At 40.2% G+C, this 22,227-nt stretch overlaps 1 protein-coding gene across 4 annotated transcripts in view; it reads right to left on the reverse strand.

Annotated features, from left to right (window-relative positions):
• TRAF1 (TNF receptor associated factor 1) overlaps positions 1-17,476 on the reverse strand; it is a 32,331-nt gene extending 14,855 nt beyond the window's left edge. Inside the window, exons 1-5 of one of the 4 annotated variants that reach the window (XM_074891131.1) lie at positions 17,432-17,476; positions 16,764-16,862; positions 10,465-10,592; positions 2,636-2,854; positions 908-992 (exon numbers count right to left, since the gene is read on the reverse strand). In XM_074891131.1, the coding sequence (XP_074747232.1) occupies positions 908-992; positions 2,636-2,854; positions 10,465-10,592; positions 16,764-16,808 (477 nt within the window). In that variant the 5' untranslated portion in view covers positions 16,809-16,862; positions 17,432-17,476. Of the gene's footprint in view, positions 1-907; positions 993-2,635; positions 2,855-3,404; positions 3,441-4,451; positions 4,556-10,464; positions 10,593-16,763; positions 16,863-17,431 lie in introns of those variants that run through there. The other 3 variants (XM_074891128.1, XM_074891130.1, XM_074891129.1) reach the window with 3 other exon arrangements.
• Between the last annotated feature and the right edge of the window lie 4,751 nt (positions 17,477-22,227).

Consider the following 22,227-nt stretch of genomic DNA (forward strand, 5'->3'; position numbering starts at 1 on the left):
GCTGTACCTATCTGTGGTTACATGATGCGTGAAATTCTGTTACTGGGAAATTTATTGCAGAATTGAGGATTTTTTCTGAGATATTACCAAGTTCAGCATTAACTGAAGATTCATTATTTTGCTGCAGCCACTTCTTAAACTTCATCTTTTACTTCACTGCCAGCTGCCTATTGGGTTTCATTTTTCCCTAAAAAATTCAGAATGTGTGTCTCCCGGTATTCCTGCACGTAATCAGAAAGGAGGGAAAAAGACAAGCTGGAACTGAGCCCTGTGGCCCAGTTTGTACTCAGGATATAGAATAGTGCAGCGGTCTGCCTGGAAAATCACACAACAGCAAAAGAGATCTGCACCGTGAAATTACAGATGAAACATTTGCCAGCACATAGTTTTTATTAATTATTATGTTCAGCTCTCTGTTTTCCACTATTTCCTCCAGATACCCTGGCTGCCAAAATACATCCTAGGCAATTCAGCCAGCTAGCCGACACTCTAGCTTTTTTTCTTAGGAATGCTCCACCTGTAACTTTGGTAACATGTTTGAAGGGTACAGAGAACCATGAGATTGGAAAATCCACCAGGATACTTATTAAGGATAGTAAGTAACAGCTAAGACATATTATTACAAGTAGGAAAGCACCAGTTACTTTGAGACAATAAAAAGTTAATTATATAGAAGGGGTTTTATATTGCAGAACCTGACGGACTTGGAAAGTCCTAAGACTGCCATAATACTTTTTCAAATAAAAAAATGTGGGAAATCCAAATGACTAAAGCATAAGTTAAAATGTGTAACTATCAGTTGCTATCACGTTTTATATTATTCCCTCCTAAACTGTAGTCCAATGATGATTAGAGTAGCCCAGAGAGTGACACATGATGAATTAATGAACTGTGAACTACAACTTACCCTTTCTTCTGCCAACAGGCTTCCCTCACTTAAAGTGCTTGGATCTTCCTCTTTACATTTCTGGCAAATCACATTTTTATTGTTTCTGGAACAAAGAAAGAAGAATGAAATAATATCAGTTGGTGTACTGTAGTTTAGGAGGTCTTTGGATAGACACTGACATAAATAAAAACATGGAAATTGTAGTTTCCAGAGTCCATAGTCCTTGTTCATTAAAGGGCCAATTCTTGAATAACAGTGACATCAAAAAAACCCTGCTGTTCTATTCCTCAAGACTAGAACTGGGCTCATAATCTTATTTGTATTTCACCAAAATTAGAGCAGCCTGGATCATAAAGAATAAAGATGGGAACGTATTTATCTCACGAATTATGCAAAGACACCATGTAAGAAAGGTAACATGAGAACTAGAATCTTTTAAAACACAGAAATAGCCCATTTTCCCCAGATAGATATAGAGACTTCAAATGAAAGACATAGTAGAACGGGTGTAGAATTGAGTTCTAGAGTTAACACCCTATGGCAGCTAAAAAAGGTTCTGATCTGCTCTCAAAATATTTAGTATAAGCAAAAAATGAAACTTTACTAGAGATGTATTTCACTGCCAGTGCTCTTTAGCATCCAGGCAAATAATGAACTAACACAGACTGAGAAGCTCATCAGAAAAGCATCTATCCACCCGGAGCATAACTGATTTCAAAGTGTACTAATTAGCTTATCAGTTTCCCATTATGTGCTGTAAGACTCTAGTGGGAAGACACAAGAATTCCGGGTATGTTCTGTTGACAGTTTTCTGAATTTACGGTTTATGTTGCTTCAATAAGGGGCTTTTTTCTAGACTTACAGTAATGGATTTATGTAAATTGGTCAAATACATTAACTTCAACACATTTTTATGTTATTATACGTTGATCTTCAGATCACATGTGGCCAGTGCATTGACTCAGCTTTCCAGGTGCCCCATGCTGTGATCAGAGCTGGGACTGCATGAACTGGCACACACAAACTAGCTCACTCCTAACATCTATGAGGAAGCGCAGGAAGAGGCTTTAGACTTACTCAGCCAGCACTAAAGCCCAGTCGCTGAATCCTGACAGCTGCTGTTTTACAGAACATCAATGCTAAAGTCAGCTCATATTCATGGAATTGTACCGCAATCTCACCTCTCACCTGCAGGGCAGACACACCCTTTCTCCAGGCTCTGGATCAAGGTGTCATCATGGAACGAAAAAGCAGGATAGAAGCAGCTAATCCATCCAAGCAAATCCCCACCCAGCTCCTGGTTGTCAGGTTCTCCAGGACTATGGCTGTCACTATTTGTCACTAATGGCAGCAGCACTTTAACATGTAGTGAGCCAGCTGAGTTATTAAAACTCTAAGATAATGTTTATTAAAATCCCCTAACATCACTTGTCAAAGGACTGTAAAGTCCCGTGGAAGCATTACTAGTTCTTCAGGGTTAAAGCAGAATCACCTCACACTTACAGATAGAAAAACTGACACCTGACAAGCCCAGTAACCCAGCCTTCCCCACCCCGCAGACTTCCACACTGGAAGCAAGAAGGAGTTAGTGAGTTCCCTGCAGTCCACTGAAGGTAAGTACTTCCAGACAGTAAAATGCCTGCGGGCCAGCCACAGACTCATCTGCTGAGCACAGCGGCCTGACGCAGCTCTCAGGAGCGCCTGCAGCCACAGAATACGGTGTGACCCTCTGCAGCAAGGACCTACCGTACAATCCAGGAGAGGCAAGCTGAGCAGTACCTATGCCCACAGAGCGTCTGCAGGGCTTTCTTCAGAATGTTATTGCAGTTGCTGCACAGGTACTTCTGATCAGGCACATCTTCACAAATGTTAGTGGGATATCCGAAAGGAAATTCATTTTCATCAGGAGAAGAGCCAGGAACATCCTGCAGGCCTCTGGTTGTTTTCTCAGCCATCTGAGGTAAACTGTTGTCAGAGATAAGGAAAAAAGATAAGTGCTCAAAGAAGCAGACACACGGTCACTTTGATGTGAGAGAATATATCAGGCATCGAAGTCCATGAGCAGCCCCAAACCTGTGCAGTAATCCAGTGATCTGCTTAATTGAGTCTGCAGCTAACACGTGTGACTAAATGTCACAGTGGGGCTTGACTAGGTACCATCAGGAAATTACAGTACAGATCTAAAATTTCCCTTAAACACAACATGGAAACGGACAATATATCAAAATGAAGGGCTGGGGATTTCTTTCCAGAGTTTTTTAGCCTGTAGAAAGATGAAGTAAATATTGCCATGTTTTTAGAGCTACAATCCCATCGGTCCACATCACACAGAATTATTTCCTGTAGAGTAAATCCCCAACCACCTTCAATTCCCAGCAGCCAAGATTCATGATTACACTTCACAGATGCAGAAACTGAGCCACTGATGTGTTTACAGTGACTTTCATGAAGTCATAAAACTAGTGGCAAAATTAAAATCTCAAGTCCACAAAACGCTTAACGCTTGTGCTCTTACCAGATACACCTTGAGCCACACATGCCAAGCTGTCGTGTGTTCAGCATCGGTTTTGGTTAACAAGAGATGTTTAGCTGAAATATTTTTGGAAATGCAACCAAAACTCATTCTGGTGTTTTCTCAGTCACTTGGAACGGTCAAGAAAGGTTTTCACCCGGGGACCTGGCGCAGTTTGAGCATAATGCCTTTATAAATCTATTTTCTTCCCATAACGGTACTGACACACAATAACCTATCTCGGTATTATCAGATGTAACACTGACTAAGAAGTGTCTGAAAAAAAATGAAGCAAGACTGCCTAGGCCAGGCCAGGCACAGAAAGAGCAGTGCGACCGCCGTGCAGTGGATAGGGCATGTCCTGGATTTAAAAAGCTCTTCTTTGACCAAACAGCGTTTTCCCTTGCCTGGCTTAGGCAATTCCCTTGGCCTCTTCAGGCGTTTGCTGAGGAGCTTAGCAACAAAGGCAGGGGCTGCCCAATCTGCCAAGAACCATAAATTAAACCTGGCAATGCTAAATGTGCCCCTGCAAGTCAACGAAGCGGTGTCAGAGGCCTAGTGGGATGGTAGCCAGGGGAGGACGGGGCGGACGAGCAGCCATGGCCTCTGCAGAGCGCTGGCTGCGCCAGCAGAGCCCCTGGTTGCCGGGGGGCTGGAAGCCCACCCCCGCGGGTGTTTTATATCGGTAACGCCCGGTAAAACGGCAGCCCTAGGGCAGGGAGTGGGTCTGGCGGGCCCCGGCTCGCCTGGCACCCCCTCCATCCCCATCCCCGGCTCAGCAGGGCGGGGGCCGGCAGCTTCGTAGGCAGCGGCGAGGGCGGCCAGGATGCCCGGAGCAGCCTCGGGGGCCGCGCAAGTGCCCCCTCCCCGTGCCCCCCCCGGTGCTCCCTGGGGCGCGCTGCGGGGACGAGGCCCCTGCGCCCGGGGGAGGCCGAGGGGCCGCGGCCGGTTTCCCCTCGGCGCGGCGGCGGGCGGGAAGCGCCCAGGCCGCGGGTGGCTGAGGCGGGGCCCGCTCGCCCGCTCTCCCTCCCGCCCGCCCGCTGCCCTTACCTGAGCCCGCCGGCCCCGCAGGCGGCCGAGGCCGCGCCGGGCCCCGCAGCGCGGAGCGGGCGGAGGGCGGCTGGGCCGGGCGGCGGGGCGGTGCCGGCCGCGCCGCTCTTACCGCGGTGGAGGCCGCCCGTGCCGCAGGCAGAGGAAACGCAGCCGGGCGGCTCGTCTGAAATTTCGGCGACTGCTGCCTCGCTGAGGCCGGGAGGAGCGGGAAACGCGAAACGCGCCGGTGGGGCCGGGGAGAAGCGGGTCTGCCCCGGGCTGCGGGAGCGCGGCCCGGCCCCGCAGGGCACGGCGGGGCTCTCCCAGCCTCCCGCCCCGGGGAAGGCTGACCGGCACCGACCCGCAGGGACAGGGATGGGGAATGGACTAAGGAAAGGCCCGAGGGAGCAAATTTCCCCAGGACAGCTGAAATGGAGAATCTGTTTGCGTAGCTAGTTCCTGAAACTGCAGTGATTATGGGTATCTGGCGCGGCGACCCGGCCCCGCAAATCGGGCAGAAGCTGCTGCCTACCCGGAGCACGATTACAGTGAAAAATGCCCTCGCCACACCTCTGTCTGCTCGGGGGAACCCTGCCGCCCCGAGGAAGGGAGCAGGAGACGTGGATTTCCTTCTGAACCTCGCTGGGAAACCTCCAGCCAACCTCACTGTGCCTCGCCCTCCAGCCGCTCTCAAATGCAGATAATATTTAAAACACCAGGCTAACACAAGGCAAGTTAAGTAATGTATGCAAATCCTTTTCAGATGCTCGCAGTGCAGTAAAGATTTCTACAAAGGAAAGTTTCACTATCAGAAAGTCCTCTTTTCCCCTGACAAAGTTGACTATGAAATCACATGCTGCAACCCTAATAGGGATTCGGTCAGAAGAGAAAGTTGCAGATGCAAAACTGTGAGCTCTTCCTTGTGAAAGAAACTTGGGGAATACCACTGGGGGCGAGTCCTAGCTGAAAATTAAAAATAAAAAGCAGAGGGGGTTCTCTAAATGCTTCACTTGGCTTGTTACTCTGCTGCATTTACCGCAGTGCTCGCATCCAGGTACCTTATTCATCGGTGAGCGTCTGCCCGAAGTCTGACACCTTCCTCTGTTGTGTGTGCACAGATAATAAATAGTTCCACATCTGGAACAGCTGCCCTGGGTGACTGCCCCCCCGACGTGATTACAGATACACTAGCAAACAGACTATAGCTATGCTGAAAAATAGATGGAAGGAGGGCAGCTTCTGGGGTCAAAACACAGCCCTTCTTCAAGGAAGTGAAGTATATGCTGTAGTGCTTTGTTGCATTGCTAAGAGAAATATTGGAATTAATTCCGGAACTATTTTCTCCTCACATTGTTATCAACAGCTGTGTTGATGTTTTCATGAAGAAGCAAAGAATATCCATAAACTCTGCTCACACAGTGGTTTGACTCAGCCCTTACGTTTGCCTGTATGATAGAACAACATTATTCTTTTTCATGCATTCCTGCCACACACATACCATGTTTATTGAATTCCACTAAACTTCTGCCTTTTTGTCTCAAAAGGATAATGTCAAACAAAGCGAGAATAAACAAAACATTTTTCTAGCCTTCAAAAGGGCAGTATAGTTAAAACCAAGTACACCTATGGAAAAAACCTCTAAAAAGATAGCCAGGTCCAAGGGTAGGATATATATTTATCCTTTATAGAGCCAATATACTGGAAGTCTATGTACACACAGGAAAAAATAATCTTGTAAGTATACAGTAGTGTGAGGATATTGTAAGTACCAAGCTTGGCACCGTGTGCAGAATAGAGGCTAAAGAAACCCATAATGTTACAAAAAAACAGGATGAAAAATGTTCATACAAAATAATCGAGATTGCAAATTTCAATCATCTTTGTGGTAAATTGAAAATAACAGGAAGTATTAAAGATACCCTCAGAACGCAGTAAGAATGTACCTGGTCTCTTGAAGGCAGAGAGCTGCTGGGTTTTCGCTACCCTTTCAGCTCTGCTGCCTGCACCAGAACACACTTCCCCCCCTCGCTGCGTGGCGATGGCTTTTCACAGCTGTACCCTAGTTCAGTCATGGGACTTGGAGACAAATAATGACCATCTTCTGGTGGCAAGGATTTTTAATAATAAAGGTCCCATTCTTGCAAGCAGTTTATCCAAAAAGCTTCCTGCATTTATGTCCACCATTTCTTTAACTGTTTTATTCAAAAGTCACCTATGGGCTAAACGCTATTTTCAGTTCCACCCTGTAGTCCCACAGGAATCAGGATGCAAGACTGTTTCCAAAAGGAGGCTTTGATCCTTCACTTTGTCAGAAAATCTTTTACTTTCCCTTCAATTAGACAGCCTTTTGACAAGTGGTATTTTGTTTCTGAAGGCTTTAACAGTTTAAAAATGATGATGCAAAGGGAATTGTTGTTATAGAGGGAATTAAACATAAGTCTGATGGAGCCAATTGCAGAGTCAGTTGAAGGTATCCATCTGGCTTACTGCCATACATCACTGGAGCATTGTTGGATAAACCACTAGCCTAGTAAATGCTTCCACCTTCCTCTGTACAGGAGGCAGTAACATTTGCTTCTTTTTGTGAAACACTTAGATCTCACCAGATGAAAAGCATCATGTGCAGTTCAGTAATGCTGTCACAGCACAAGAAAATGACTAATTTAGCAATGTGGGCATGCAATTACCTGATTGTATACCTGCATGTGTAACCTTTTTTAAGAGCCAGGATGTTAATAAGATTTGGCGATGAAATTATGGAAGAGCAGAAGGATGTCAGTTTTATTAAAGTTATTTTTAAGGCTTCCAGTTTAAATGCCAACATCCACCTATGTGAGTGAGAAGACTTTCCCTACTAACACTTGCAGAATCATATGTAATGTCTCTTCATTTCCACTTCCTTCTCTCTACTTCTCTGTGCTGTAAACATATTTGTAGATGCTCTAAGTGCAGAGTCACCAGGGCCATGTATTAACTAAAGATAGAAGTCTACGGGGAAAGTGTGATACAGTCTCAGGCCTGAAACATTTGCTTTCACTGTTTTATGATTAGGGTTGTAAAAACTCATGGCAAGTTAATCTGGCACAGGCAGTTTCTGCCGGGATGAGAGTTCATTTCTGAAAAAGTTTTAAAAATATTTCTGGATGTGGCTTTTTAAGCTTTTGGAATATAAAGAGGTGTAAGTTAATAATTTCAAAAAGATCAGTGTTACACCAATGGGTCAGTTTCTGTTTTGGGATGAAGGGGCACCTATATGCCTCCTTTCTGTGCTGTTAGCTTGCTCCTTTTCTTTTGCTTTGAGACTTCTTGAAAGTATTACACCTCTGTCTTAAAAGGTGCTGAATTACACAAAGAAACTAAAGATAAGTTTTTGGTACTTTCCAAACTAGAGATATTTCCTCTGGTAAATTTCCCCCATATGAGATCAGTTAACCGAAAACAGGATGTGGCTTGGAGAGAGATTAAAATTTGAAAGCTTAACTTTATTGTAGAGCCATTCCACCATGCTTAGCATTGCAGGGCACTGTGTTACTATTTAAGGTGAATGATCATTTTTATATCCAAGAAAAAAGCTCATAAGGGAATATATTTAATATGAGTATTATATTTTAAAAATAATCCAAAGGTTTGAGATTTTTAATGAAACAGATTTCTTAGTACATTTAAAAATGGAATTTAGGCTCAGATGCTAAGTGCTTTAAAGACCATAGTCAAAGTGCAAACAGTATTGCCAGGGCTGAGAATCTCATTTCAGAGAGATGCTCGAGATAGGGATGTCTCATTCTATGAAAGCATAATTTTCAGTTAGTATAAATTATCTGGAAATGTGCACATGTTCTTGGAAACCCTGAAAAACTGGTAAAACATAGGAAGGAAAACTTGTTAGTGAAGGAAGATCCAGTCCCCATGAGATGCAGTACTTCTAGGAACTGGAGCTGAGTGCTCCAAGTCAAGATTCCTGCCTGTCCGTAGCTCTGATACTAAGTAGTTCTTTAACCTCTATGCTATTACTCCTTTTCTGACTTAAGCTACCCATGAAATAGGAGTACAGCAGAGTAGCTGTGAGATTTCATCAATTCATCTTCAAGATTAAAAAAAAAAAACCACGAAGGATCATGAAATCTGATAGACTGGTATCCTCAGCAAACTTGACAGCTTTGCCACAGTTCAATCTCTTGTCTACAATAAAATCTTTTAAAATGTTTTAGTTATATCTGCCTGTGCCTATTACCAGTTGTAGCTCTGCTTTGTTACGGTGATATCCTGAGGATCCAGCCCAACTCATATTACAGGAGATGGAAAGTTTCCCACTAACTTCCATAAGAGTTGGACTGTAATCCTCGAAGAGACATCAGGAATCAATTTTTTTTCTTCATCCCCACTCTGCCTCAAGATTTTTTCCAGATCATATTCTCTGTAACGTAGTATTATCCTCAGCTTCCTAGTAATTTTTTTTTCCCTCCAAATAATAGATGTTCTGGAGCACCTCTTCAGCATTTGTCAGAAAAAAAAGCACCTATAAAATGGATGCTATATACCATTTATCTTCTTTCAGTCACTCACTAAAGCAGTTTCCACAATACAAGCCAAGGAATCACCCTGAAGAGAAGAGACTAAAGCATTTCTCCCTGTCATAGTGGCCTTGATAGTTTCCTATAAGCAACACTACTTCAGAGTAAAACATCATTAAGAGATTACTGAGACTGCCTCTGATTTTAGGCAACCTAACTAGGCAGACCTTCTTTCCATTAAGAAGCTTCTTGGTTTACCTGCCTTGGTCACTGTGTCTCCGTATCAGGACAAACACGGGGTCCAGATGTGTGAAGCCGACATGGACCAGTTTATGGCAGTTTCACCAGATTAAGCTCTGCTTTCTGTCGCAGCCTGTCTACATTAAGGGCTTATGCTGGTTCTTGTGGTTATGCTTCTGTTTCTCTTAACGTACACAGAGCTTGATCTAAACTGGAAAATTCTTAGCTGCTTATTTCCATTCTTAATGCTTTGGAGAGAACTCTGGGAACGGGAGCTGTGCCCACTGGGAAGCCTGCCAAAACACTCTTCCAAAGCTCTGGATGTAACATGAAAAAACAAGTCCAGATTCAACATCTTTTGACTATAAAACAGCTGGCAAAATATGGATATTCCATCGATAGCTCAGGTCACTTGTATAGGTTTCTATAGCATACTGTACAATTATCAGAAAACTCCGTATATTTGAGTAGGACTAATTAGTGGAAACAGAAAAAGGAAACGAGGTTTCTTTAATAATGTCTTCATTAATTCTCATTAATGCAAGAACTGAGAGGAGAGCAAAGGCTATGGTAAATCTTCACTAACCCTTTCAGAAGCTACTCATTTTGCTAATAAGAGCAAAAAAGAAGAGATGTTTAGAAGATGTTCTTTTATATGTGATGAAAGCAGAAAGAGACTGACTATGCACTAACTTGCTAATTTGCATCTCTCTTCCACTGAGACCATAATTCAGTTTGCTATTGTAGAGTACTAATGGCATTTGGCTTATCTTTCCAATAGTATTTTTCAGCATGGTTCATAAATCTGAATAATTTCCACACCACCACTGACAATGTCTACTTGTACCTGTATTTCATGGACAACAAACCCAGGGAACACAGAAGTTCCATGTGTTATCTAAGGTTTCACAGGAGGAAAATGGTATTGTAAAGAAAACCAAAGCACCCCTCAAAACACTGCTACAGAAAGAAAACCCCTGAGTGTTCACATACCAAGATGTTTTTAAGGAGGAGTCTGAAGGAGAAAGGAAAATATATTTTAAACACAGGAGAAGCCCAGATGAAAAAGTAAAGTTGGAAATGGGAGAAAGACAGCAAGAGAAAGACAGGTCTACATTCTGAACAGCGGCAAGCAGACTTAGTGTTTAAATTCCCAAAGAGAAAGAGTCCTCTCATGAGGCCAAGTATCTTGGCAGCTTTGCCAGTGATGGGACTCCAAAAGCACATCATCACATACAAGTTCCCAGCAGTGGTCTTGGAATTCAGCCAAGAAAACAAACCTTGTAGCTCCACGTCGAACATCTGCATCACAAATTGGATGTCGAAACCCCAAAGCAAGTGAACAGGGCACAAAGTGCTTAGGAAATGAATGTTCCCATCTGTTCAGGTTCCGTAACAATGGGTCATCCTGGAAGAAATCAAAATACAGATTGGCATTGCAGTGCAACAGTTCAGAACTGTGGCAAGTTTTCACAAGCTAAGGTTGTATTTTCTTTGTGGCAAGATCTGCAGAGGAAGGAAATTCAGCATTTTTAATCTGGTTATCTAAATCACATCTAATGCTTTTTCTTATCACAAATATTCCGCTTCAAAGCCCAGGGACTGCCAGGCAGGGGCCTGGGAAGCATTTCTGGGCCCTCTGCCAGGTCTCACCCCAGGGCTGTTCAGAACTGGGCATGGAGATGGGCAGGGCCACCACGGACATGGGGCCAGTGGACACGGACAGGGGATACACAGGAGCATGGCTTTCTAAGAATTTGCTTTGAACTCATGTGGGTTTAGATGTGTTCCCCCAATTGCTGGTATAAATCCATGGAATCCTGTTAAATTATGTCACAGATTAATCCGACCCCTCATGTTTCCATGGGAGGTTTTTGATCCTAGCTTGTTTTTGAGATTCCTGACCAAAACAGCAGTTTAGCTGATCCTGCCAGGCTTCTTCAGCGTCATATGGAAACTGTGAAATGGTGCAGTTATTTAGCTTTGATAGGAAGCCACAAATGACACCAGGGACATAAAGAAGATTCCCCTGTCAGCCTGGGTTGAGTAATTGTGCATAACCACAAGCTGGGCAAGTTTCATGGAGTTTGAAGCTTTAGCACGAAAATACATCTCTGACTATGTCTAGGTATTTGGTGCAGAAAAAAAAAAAAAGTGCTGCCTTTTTATTCACTATGTACAAAGAGATTCATCCCAGGAATTGAAATCTCTGCCACAAATACATCTCCAGACTTCTCCTGTCAGTAGGAGTAGAGGCCTTTACAAGAGTCCTTGCACCCTGTTCTAAATTTCACCAAAGTAATACTTTTTATTGGCTGCTTGAAAGCTCTTGTCTGACAGCAAATGCTGAACTCTGGGGATTAATGCTGTTCTCCCAAACCTATTGTTGAACATGGCATAAAGGATGTGCGGGGAAAGTTTAGTGAAAATAGGGAGCAAACCAGACCTCCTGACTTCCAGTTCCGTATCTCTGGACCACCCTCCCTTGCACCAAAAGCAACGGCAAACATTACTTAAAACAAGTATTCAATACAGACTATTTTAACATATCCCAACTAACCGGGGCTAGAAACAAAACACCTTTTATTATTGCATAGACTGGTGACTTGAAATTTTTGGAATTACACTAGTGGTGGAAACTAATACCTATCTCTACCTAGCTGTCAGAGCCTGGGGATGAATATTCTGTAGGACCTTACAGCAGTAGGCTTTTATGGAAAACTTTATGATTTGGGCAGTGAAAATGACATTTTTATGGCATATTGCTTTTTATAAATAATGAAGGAAAACAAGCTGATCAGACTCTGGCAGAGACAGACAATGCAGCCACAAAGTAAGTGCAAGTCTTCAGTTACAGCTGCAGTTTATGCCCAACCTGTCACCACCACTAGTGTTTACGTCTATATATTGTAAATCACCTTTCAGCAGGTATAAACTGGCACAGGGGAATGTGAATCATCTTGTGTGTGAATGTGCGAGATGTTTATAAAATAATTTCCTCTTTGGAAGGAAATTTTCGCATTTACTTTTTATGATTCAGTTAAAGAAATACTGTATCTACAGATCTAGATATCAAGTATAAAAAGTTTAGCTTCTCCAAAGTAATTGCAACAACAGTGATTTGCATTAGCTGAGGATGTGCTCCACGGCCTCACAGTATAAATTGCAGAGAACATAAAATAGGCAGTGGAAAGAATGCACTGTTGAGGTTACTCTTGTGCAGCCAAATTAGACAATGCAAGTCCACGACAGGGCTCCCTGAAACCAGCTTGCAGTGTACTAAACCCAGACTCTGAACCTCTCTGTTGCTTTTGGAGTACTTTTAACTGGCGCCAGTCATTAAGAGAAAATTGATTTTCCATTGTAAACCCCAATTTTTGTGGTTTAATATCTCAGCTGATTCAAAGTGCATCAAATATAACTTTTTGTTTGCTTTACTCTACAAGCAATTGCCATTTTAGTTGTCAAGTAGCAAATAAATAAAGGAAATATAATCTGAACCACAGCACCTTAGGAATAATCTGCATTTTGTGACTTCTAGCTATGAATATGGGTAAATATAACTATTTTATAAATAACTACCTGTGTGTAACAAATATTTCTTGGGATAGAAAAGAAAGGGTTGAATATAGCAATCTTTAGTCAAGATTTCTCTGCTATTGTTTTCTAAAGTTGAGTGTTCTTTTTATGACTCTTTATGTTGTGGCGTTTAATTCAGTTTAGTATTTTCCAGGAAATCAGTTGTTGTTTTAACATGTATCCAAATTCCAAGTTCATTCAGAACGTGAAAAGCAAAATTTAACACGAGGAATGGAATTTTGTAATGACCCAGCAATTGGCAAAACCAATTTTAGTTCCCAGGAGAATGAAAGAGCCAAACACAGATATTTCTCCTAATTAGAGGTGAAAACATTATTAAATATCTTAAAAATTGAAAGCATATGTAACTCCTATAAGGTGGTTTTTTACTGGAAAATAACTGATGGCCATGCCAAATTTCAGTGTGTTCTGATGTAAGAATTCAGCAGGAGATTAAGAACACATTTTGCTAGGAGACATGCATAAACATTAACATTTACATAGACTGAAAATAAGCCTCTGTAGGTAGGGTCAAATGAGACAACTCATGATGGATGAACACCAAATTGGCAGCTCTCAGAGAGTGATTTTAAAAAAATTACAAAATATTCACTCAAAAGAAAAAATGGATTTCCTTAGTATGTTTTCACTCATCTTTTCCACACCCCTACTATAACTGATTCTGCTGACCCCTGCCAGTAGATTCCACAACTCTTTGTGGAAATGGGACTCTGAGATTATTTATGAAAAAAGATTTTGAACTTGAAAGAAATCTTACTAAGGATTCAATTCTAGGATTTCGTTTTGCTCTACCCAATGCAGGATCCCACCTGCTGACTCAGAAGTGAGGCTGTGCCTGTATTGAACATTTGCATTGCTAGACAAAGATAGAAAATAATTACAGTGTGATATTCTGGCTTTACATTGCCCAAATACACTGAACAAACAATTCATTGTGATTAATTGAATATTTTTCCTCTTCCAGATGATTTCAGATTCTGAGTGTACCATCATAACAAAATAAAAATTATGTGGTAACTTGGACTTGCATCCTACTAGCTCATGTAAGCAATTTTTCACCTAATATTTAATATGATATATTTTCAGGTCAGCCAAGAAAGAATTAAGGCAGTTACTTAAAGGTATTGAGGTAGTAAAAGCTACAGGGATTTAATATTCCTGTTTTACAATTGTAGGGTATTCCTAATTCAAAACCATTTTTGACAGAGCACTCATCCGGCTAAGGCTACTTAGAGCTTGTGGCATACCCTGAAAGATTAGATACACAAAATCATTTCTGCACTGCTAGTAGAACAATGGCCAGAGAATGGCACCACTTGGCTCTCTTCCTAAATTAGTCACAGTAGTTAGACGCAGCCCAGCAGCTTTCATGACCAGACCAAAAGAGTGCGAGTTTCATGTGTCACTCTGCATAATAGGGTGGAATTTGGTCTATTCAAGTCACTTACTAGCTTGGATCAATTAGATTAATTTCTGGTTGCAATGAAGTGAAGACAGAAATCAGTTCATTTTGTGAGACTTAGCTATCTAAAAATCAGTAAAATACAAAAGGAAACTTATAGAAAGATCTACATTTTTTAAAAGACCTAAAAGGCTTACGTAGTATTAACCCTTAGAATTGTTGTTATCTCAGGAATTCAACCAATTCAGGTCTTACATATCTGCCAAGAGTATTCAGGGAGAATCACATCAGAATGGCATCTAGTGAATTTTCTTATTCAAAGGCTAATCTGGGAAATATATTAAAAAGGAATAAAAGTATAATGACCAAACTCATTTAACTGACTTTAGTGAGTCCTGCTTTCTGAGATTATCTGTGCGTATCATTAGGAGCAACTCTGAAGTTCACTTTGGAGGCTAGGTTGACTATGATGTGCTATTATCTCAACAAATGGCAATAAAAATCCTGCTTATTACATGGCCCCTGGCATCTTGCCAGAACTGACAGCCGAGGCCAGTCATCTCTATTCTAGGAGATGAGAGAATAAATTTGGACTAAAGTACACAGCTTTCTGGGCAAGTGCATTAATATGTAGGCAGACCAGTAATCCCGCATACAGAGGCTGGCTGGCCTTTGGGGAGACTACAAAAGTGTAGCACTCAAATGCATGTTTTTCTGGAACCACTAAAGCTGTTAGCCGGTGATTCAAAGCCTGGAACACTGGGAGACTTGCACACCATGTATATAAACAACCAAGGAATAGAAAAACACTGTGTACAATTCAGATATAAAAGAACCTCTCTGATGTCCAGAATCCCCAGTAAGCATGGAAGTACAGAATGTGTTTTGAAACCATTTCCATTTCATAATACAGATGAGTCATCTAAGCAGTGATGATTCCAAGAACTTCCATTTTTGCTGAGATTAATCCTGTGAGTAGCTTAGTACCTCAGAACTCTCCAACTACAAGTCACTAAGGTTAGCATGGCAGTAGATTCTAAAATCAATCCCATGTCATTTCCATCTTCTTTTGTCTTACTAACTAGATCCAATGGAAATCCGCTAATATAATTTGCATGTGTGGAACAGATGAAGACATAGATATACCTTTCCCCCACGTGGTTTTCATATGAAAATCATGCCATGCCACATGAGGAAGGTAAATCTTCCTACACAGGTGTATATACACATCTCTATACCACACCTGGCTAGATATCTATAAAAATATACACATATAAAATACATATATTTAAAATATTTTACTGATATCAGTGACATTGGATAGATAACTCTAGATAGAAATAGAGACACAACAAATATGATTAAAGACATTTTTGAAACTAATGACTGTCAATTTGATACTTAAGTGCAGCATTTTTATACGAAATTTTAAAATTAGATGCCTAGGTCTTCAGGAGCAATACAGCCTTTTTGTAGTCCATCTCACTGAAAATCAATAGAATTTAAATTTCACAAGTGACCTGTGAAAATAAGACATGCTTCTTGTCATTTAAAGTTTTTAGTGTGATCTTCTGTCCAAAAATTGCCCTTCTGAATAAGGTAACAGGACCCAAGGTTTGTTTTGCACAACCCATGAAGATCATATCTGTCTTTGTCATTTCATCTGTTTTAAGACTGCTTGATAAAGTCAGCATTCTTCCAGATGTCTTTGTTTTGCCATTAGCAGTTAATAGGAAAATCTATTTTGGTGCCTGATCTTAAAATATTACTCGACACTCATTTGAGCCTCTTTGACACGGAGAGGAAACAGCAGAACATGTTTGTTTTGCTTATGTAGCCATCTCCTTTGTTGTATTCTCTTTCTTTTCTTTCTGGAGTTATTGTGGTCTGATAAACTCACACTGAACGCCAGGATACTTCAGTCAATGTCGCAGTTCTGCAACGGGCCTTGTCTGTAGCCTTGAGAAACTCGTGTGACTGCTCTTGGTAATACAGTTTCCTCATCTATAATTCACTGCTTTGAGTCCCTAAAATGAATCCACTGCAAGTTCTTTTTTGGTATTTTTTTTGTTCTAGTTTTGTATTTCTAAGTACTATATGCATGACAGTACTGACAATTCTGTTTTAGTCTTTGTAAAGCCCTTTGAGATTTACCAGACATTTGAACATTGGAATATTTTAAGCTTTTTTTCAGGTCAAATGTTGCTTATGCAAAACAAAATAATCCAACCCTCCTGTGTAGAAGATGGAGAGATAAAACACTGTCCTTTTACACAGTGTTATACTGTGTACCAGTTTGATATTCAGGGTGCTCTAGAGTAGTCAGCTGGAGAAGGCAAGGAAAATCCTTGAACCCTTAAAGCTGCAACAGAAACCATCAACAGCCTTGTGGGATGATTTAGTCCCACCGCTTTTAGGAAATTTTCCCACACAATGCAGAATTGGCCCTGCTAGACATACAGGGATTAAGGTCAAGGCTTATAACAGAGTTATTTCCCTGGAAATTAATTACTTATAACCCATACATATTAAATATTATTTCTTACATTGTCCTTCTAGATGTTAGCTATGACTTACCTTGTATGGATCTGATTGACCCGAATGAAGAAAATTCTTGTTCATACCCTTGGCTATAATTCTTTCAATCTCCTTGCTCTTGGTTGCATCTGGTTTTATCTAGCACATAGTGTGAATACAAAATTGGTAAAGATTGATACAAAATCTTGTAAACACTAGTAACCACAAGCCAGAGCAAATGTATATTAATGATATAGGCAAAATTTAAATTGAAGTTCTTAAAGGCTATCTTAGCTACTCCATGCAGTAAGAACGGGAATTATTTTAACTAAGTGATATCTTAGTAGTGTGACCCATGGCTATGACATCTGAATATAATTTGATCTTCTTCACACAATGACACTGTGCTGTAAAGAAATCTTCAGGTTCCACCTTAGCAGGGATAATTGAGTCAATATCGCTGCGTTTATAATCAGCTGCAAAAAACAGGAGGTATTGAGAAGATGTATCACTCTTGAGAGATAATTAGGTCTCATAGTATACCCTCACAACAATACCGTACAGTTCAGAAGTAGAAGTGTTTACAGGTGGACTGCCCAGACAACCTCACTAAGCATTTAAGTCTACTTCTCTCTGCAATTTGAGTTTCTATCCAGTTATTACTGGATACAGTGTTATCTTCTTATGATGTTTAAAAAAGCTTGGACGATTAAAAAAAAAATACTTACAGAGCCAAAATTTAAAATTGCATCATCTGTGACTATCTTCTTTCCACATATTAAACACTCTGGATCAAGGATATTCCTAAGAGAGATGGAAAACAGTAATTTTAAAGTTCTTGGACATGCTGCTTTTGGGCAACTATTCAATAAAAATAAAAATACGTGCAACTGTACTTTGTATCAAACTCTCTTCTTAGTTCTACTGGGAACCAAGCTGATTTGTGCCAGGAGCTGTGAGAAGGAAATTTGGCCCTTCATCTGCCACTTTCCTGGAGGCAAAACAAGCTTTTTAACTGTCAAATCCAGTCATCAAATGCCAAAGTAACATTTGTTGTAAATCTACCTAAGTTACAGTAGACATTGATTCAGTCTACTGTGTCTTAAAATACAAATAATGAATGGCACGCATATTATTTAGGAACTTTAAACAAGAAAGCAGAGCATAAAAATAGCATCAGTTAGTGTCAGGAATGGAAATGCAGGAATTCAAAAAGAGTACAAAAGAAAAACCTATGGAATAAAACAGTTTCTTTCACAGAGAGCATATGAAGTGACTGCATATATTTACAAAGCTGTACAAACATAATTTTATACCAGGAGGCAAAGATTATCCATACTAGCAGAAGAGCAAGACTCTCTTCACACCTGTTTAACCTTCAGCTTCTCCACCAGGACTGAGCATAAGGTGGCCACTACAATGCAGAATAGCCACTAGCCACAAGGTTAGAGCCCTTCAACAATGCAAGCTTTACAAATACTGCGTAAACATCCCAGCAAGGCACAGCACAGCTTTGATTGCAGTGGCTGATGAGTACTGAAAATATTTAATATCATCGCTTTGTATGATAGAATTACCTTAATAACCAGATGACACAGGACATACAGTAACTGTGCCCACAAGTTATCTGTGCTGGATTCTGCAGAAACATTTTGCACAGAGGACAAATGTATATGGAAGAAGCATTATTTGTGTACTTTTCCATAGGTTCTTCAGAAGCACGCGAGCTACTCATGGCTTATGCACTGATGGTTGACACCAGATCTTCCATACACAGAGGTGCTGTGCTATGTTCTCTGCTGAAGAGAAACTGAAAACTTTAGTCACTGGATTTTGCTGTTACACTTGTTGTTAAACTGCAGATATTAAGATAATCCTGAAGAAAAAAGAAAAAAGAAGAAAAAGATTTAGCGTTGGGCATATGCTAAAATGAACTGCCAGTCAATCAACATGCACTAACAGCATACCTAAATACAGATCAGAAATTTAAGGACTGCAGTAAGAATTTATTTAACCAAACCAATGAGAAGGCTGGAAAAATAACGACTCGTTCATTCCCAAACCAGACAAATTTGAGTTGTGAAGACACGAATCACATTAAGATGAAAAAAGCAATAATTGGTATTCTCTAATAGGCATCATTCCATATGTTGCCCTAAAAATAGAGCCTCAGGGGAGCTGCCTCAGAAATCTTGTTCTGGTAAATCCTCCTCCAGTGCTACAGGCTTACAGGAGTAGAGATTTCAAGACAGAAGAGACAGGCTGAAGAGTGAAAAGACAGCACTGCAAACCAAAGACTAATATGGTTAGCTCTTACAAATTTAGAAACTGGTTGCCCTTCTATGGTTCTAGATGTTGTTTTATTGTTTTTCATTTCCCTAATTTCTGTTCCCCATATCTATTTCATACAGGTTTTATTAGGTTACATGTTGTTTCTCTGGGCTGCTACTGCACATATTTTGCTACCAACGCTTGTTAGCATTGCAAGATTTCTCCATGCAAAGGAATTACATTAAGTATCCCTACTTGTGCTTCTAGATCAATGTCTTTTACTGCCAGACTAACGATTTTGAGAAACTCACAATGTCATTATCAGCACCACATACACAGTGATAAGCTTTTGAAGTGAGCTGACCATATAAAGTTAAACCACCGAGCAACCTAGTCTGCTGAAATATCAAGTGGCTTTGCTAAAAGTCACAAGCTCCAGGAAATTCTAAAATGAAAACATCTTCTGTTTCATAGAACACGTTTTAACATGTACCTTAAGTGTCACTCACTACCTGCCACCATGTATGTGATGCACTTGCCAGAAAATGCCCAGGTTAACTGAAGAAAAGGAGGGCTTTGTTAGGCTGAATTTCCTTATTTCTGTGGTTTTAAGCTGCTTTTAGACTACATTATCACTGTAAAAGGCAGGAAGCAGCACTGAAGTACATTTCCCATTCTGAGTTCTCAAATACCACATTTCTCCATGGACAGAAATGGGGTAATTGTGCGATTCTTAAAATGAGTACTGCACCCTGACCTGGTAGATTCACTGCCTGCAGCCTCGCTTATGCTCAGAACTCTCAGACTGATCAGAAAAGACTTTGCATCCTCTGCCCATATTTTATCACACTATGATACGTGGTAAATCTGAAATTTGTCCAAGAATCTCAGAGATTGTGGGGTGGTTACTGTCTTGCAGGAGAATTTCTTTGACAAAAAATTGGGGTATATGAAAAAAAAATTGCCAGCAGATGTGACATTAATATTATGGCACTACACAGGAAAATACGTATTTTTTCCATGCCCTAAAAAAATGAGTGCAGCATTTTCAGTAGCTAACCTTTTGAAAAATGTCTTTTTAAAGCTTTTTGGGTTAGGGGGGGCGGGGAGTAAAGTACTAATATTTATAGGACCTATATGAAAATGGTGTTCTTGTGCTCCCTCTGCTGTTTCTGTCACAGTGGAAAACTGGAAGTGTTTCAACAGCTGTGTATATTCCTTCATATGCAGTAAGAAATACTCATGCCTAAATAAAAAGGGGAGTCGTTTCTCCTGGCAAAAGAATTTTCAGAAATAAAGAAGCATGGTGTAAAAATTAAGAATAAAAAGCATTATCTATCTGGAAAGCAGGCTTTTATGCATGCTACAATACCACTGACATACCTGGGCTTTCTTTAAATTAAAATAAAAGTCTGATCCATTAAGAATATTAACAAAACACAATTCCACATTGAGTTCTGACTATTATCGTCATTTAAGTTATGCTCTTGTTATTTACTATCACAATTGTTCAAACAACTTTTATGAAGACTGCAGGGTTAATATCCAAATAGGGTCTTTCTAAAATACAAGCAGTGAGAAACATACTAATAGTTTTAAAAGTCTATTTTCTCTACACAGATGGATGACATACCAACACTATCAGAAGAAACACCAAATGCAAGACTATCAAAGGTATTTAAAATTGGTTGAAATCTCATATAACAAATAATAATTAATGTCTGGAAAGAGGACTTACCAAACTGGTTATCGACTGAAATTCTTAGCACATCAGCAGCAAGGGGAAACTCTAGATTTAATCTCTCTCAAAGTGGGATTCCCCTGTATCACATGCTTGTTTTTTTCATTGCAGTAGCATGACTATTTTCTTTTTAATACTTGGTTTAACCCTGCCTTCTTTTAACCTTAGAGTAACAAAATTTACATTAGTGTAAGGGTTTTTTCACATACTAAGAGACTGAATCAGGTGCAAAAGTGTATAATTTCTACTTTTGAAATCTAAAAATCAAGAAAAAATTAAATTTTCTTGATAATGCTTTTGCAGAGAAATACATCACAGGCAGTTCCACCTTGTGAACATGGAAATTACAGAATAGTTATTGTATTCTGAATATTGGCATTAATTAAAAAATACCTCTTATGCATTTTTTTATCATAACAGGCCTGCTTTGAAGATGACATATAAGCAAAACAATGAGCACTTTTGTATCTAACATAAGCAAGGAAGACAAGGTAGCAGAGTGCCCAACTTGTTTTAATAAAAGTAACAAACTTTGCAAAAAAACCTCTTAAGTAAACCGACACACCCCTTAAGATCTTCCTAAGTTTGAGATGAGTGGAAAGTTGTATTTTGCAATTTATCATTATTTGTAAAATATCACAGTTTTTATGAAAAATAGCTTTGCTTTTGCAGCATACCTGTGCAGCACTTCAGAAAAATGTTTTTTGTCTCAACAAACTGTCAAGGTATGTCCAAATGATACTGTTGGCTCTTCTCAAAAAAAATTACTTAGAAAACACCATGAATCCTCTGAATATTCTACTGCCAATTCACAAATAATAACTGCCTGTGCAGATTCAAAAACTTGTAATGGAAGGTCTCTCCTTCATACACAAATAAGATTTTAAAAAGCGTCTTACTGAATGTTTTACTCATCTGGAGAACTTTCCATCCCAAAATGCTTTGCAAATGAGAGTATCTTCAACACATATGAGCATCACTTCATAACTGAAATGTCACCACGTATAGTTAAGGTCTTCCTGACTCCTTTTTAACATCACAAAACCAGTTTATTTATTTATAAAAAGTAGTGAGTTAAGTTGCCCATAACCGTTTCAACCTATAGAATATGAACCGTAAGTTTCCAAGATGTTTCACTTCCATTGCAAGGGCTGGGGGTTGTTTCAGACACATCGCAGTGTTTCAGTTAGAGTAAATGTTTGCATTTCAGATGTGGACTGGAAGAAACTAATTTTTGAAAACTTAGTAAATCTTCAGGACTGTTTGATTTTAAAATCTATTACTCCAACTGCGTGTTGAATTAAAAATGTCACTTCAATATGTTAAGATAAATTCCTGGATACTAGCTTGGGTAAAAAGAGCAAGATTTTGTCATCTGCAGGTCTAAGGGAACTAAAAAAAAAAAAGCACAGTGGGGTCAGGAGCACCTGGCTTCAGTACAGCTCTTGGCATAATCTAAAATAGCTTTAGGAGTTGTCTTCCATCGTTCTTACACGCAGTACTTTGATGAAG

This window comes from Strix uralensis, chromosome 21, assembly GCF_047716275.1.
Source record: "Strix uralensis isolate ZFMK-TIS-50842 chromosome 21, bStrUra1, whole genome shotgun sequence".
In the NCBI taxonomy this organism is placed as follows: Eukaryota; Metazoa; Chordata; class Aves; order Strigiformes; family Strigidae; genus Strix; species Strix uralensis.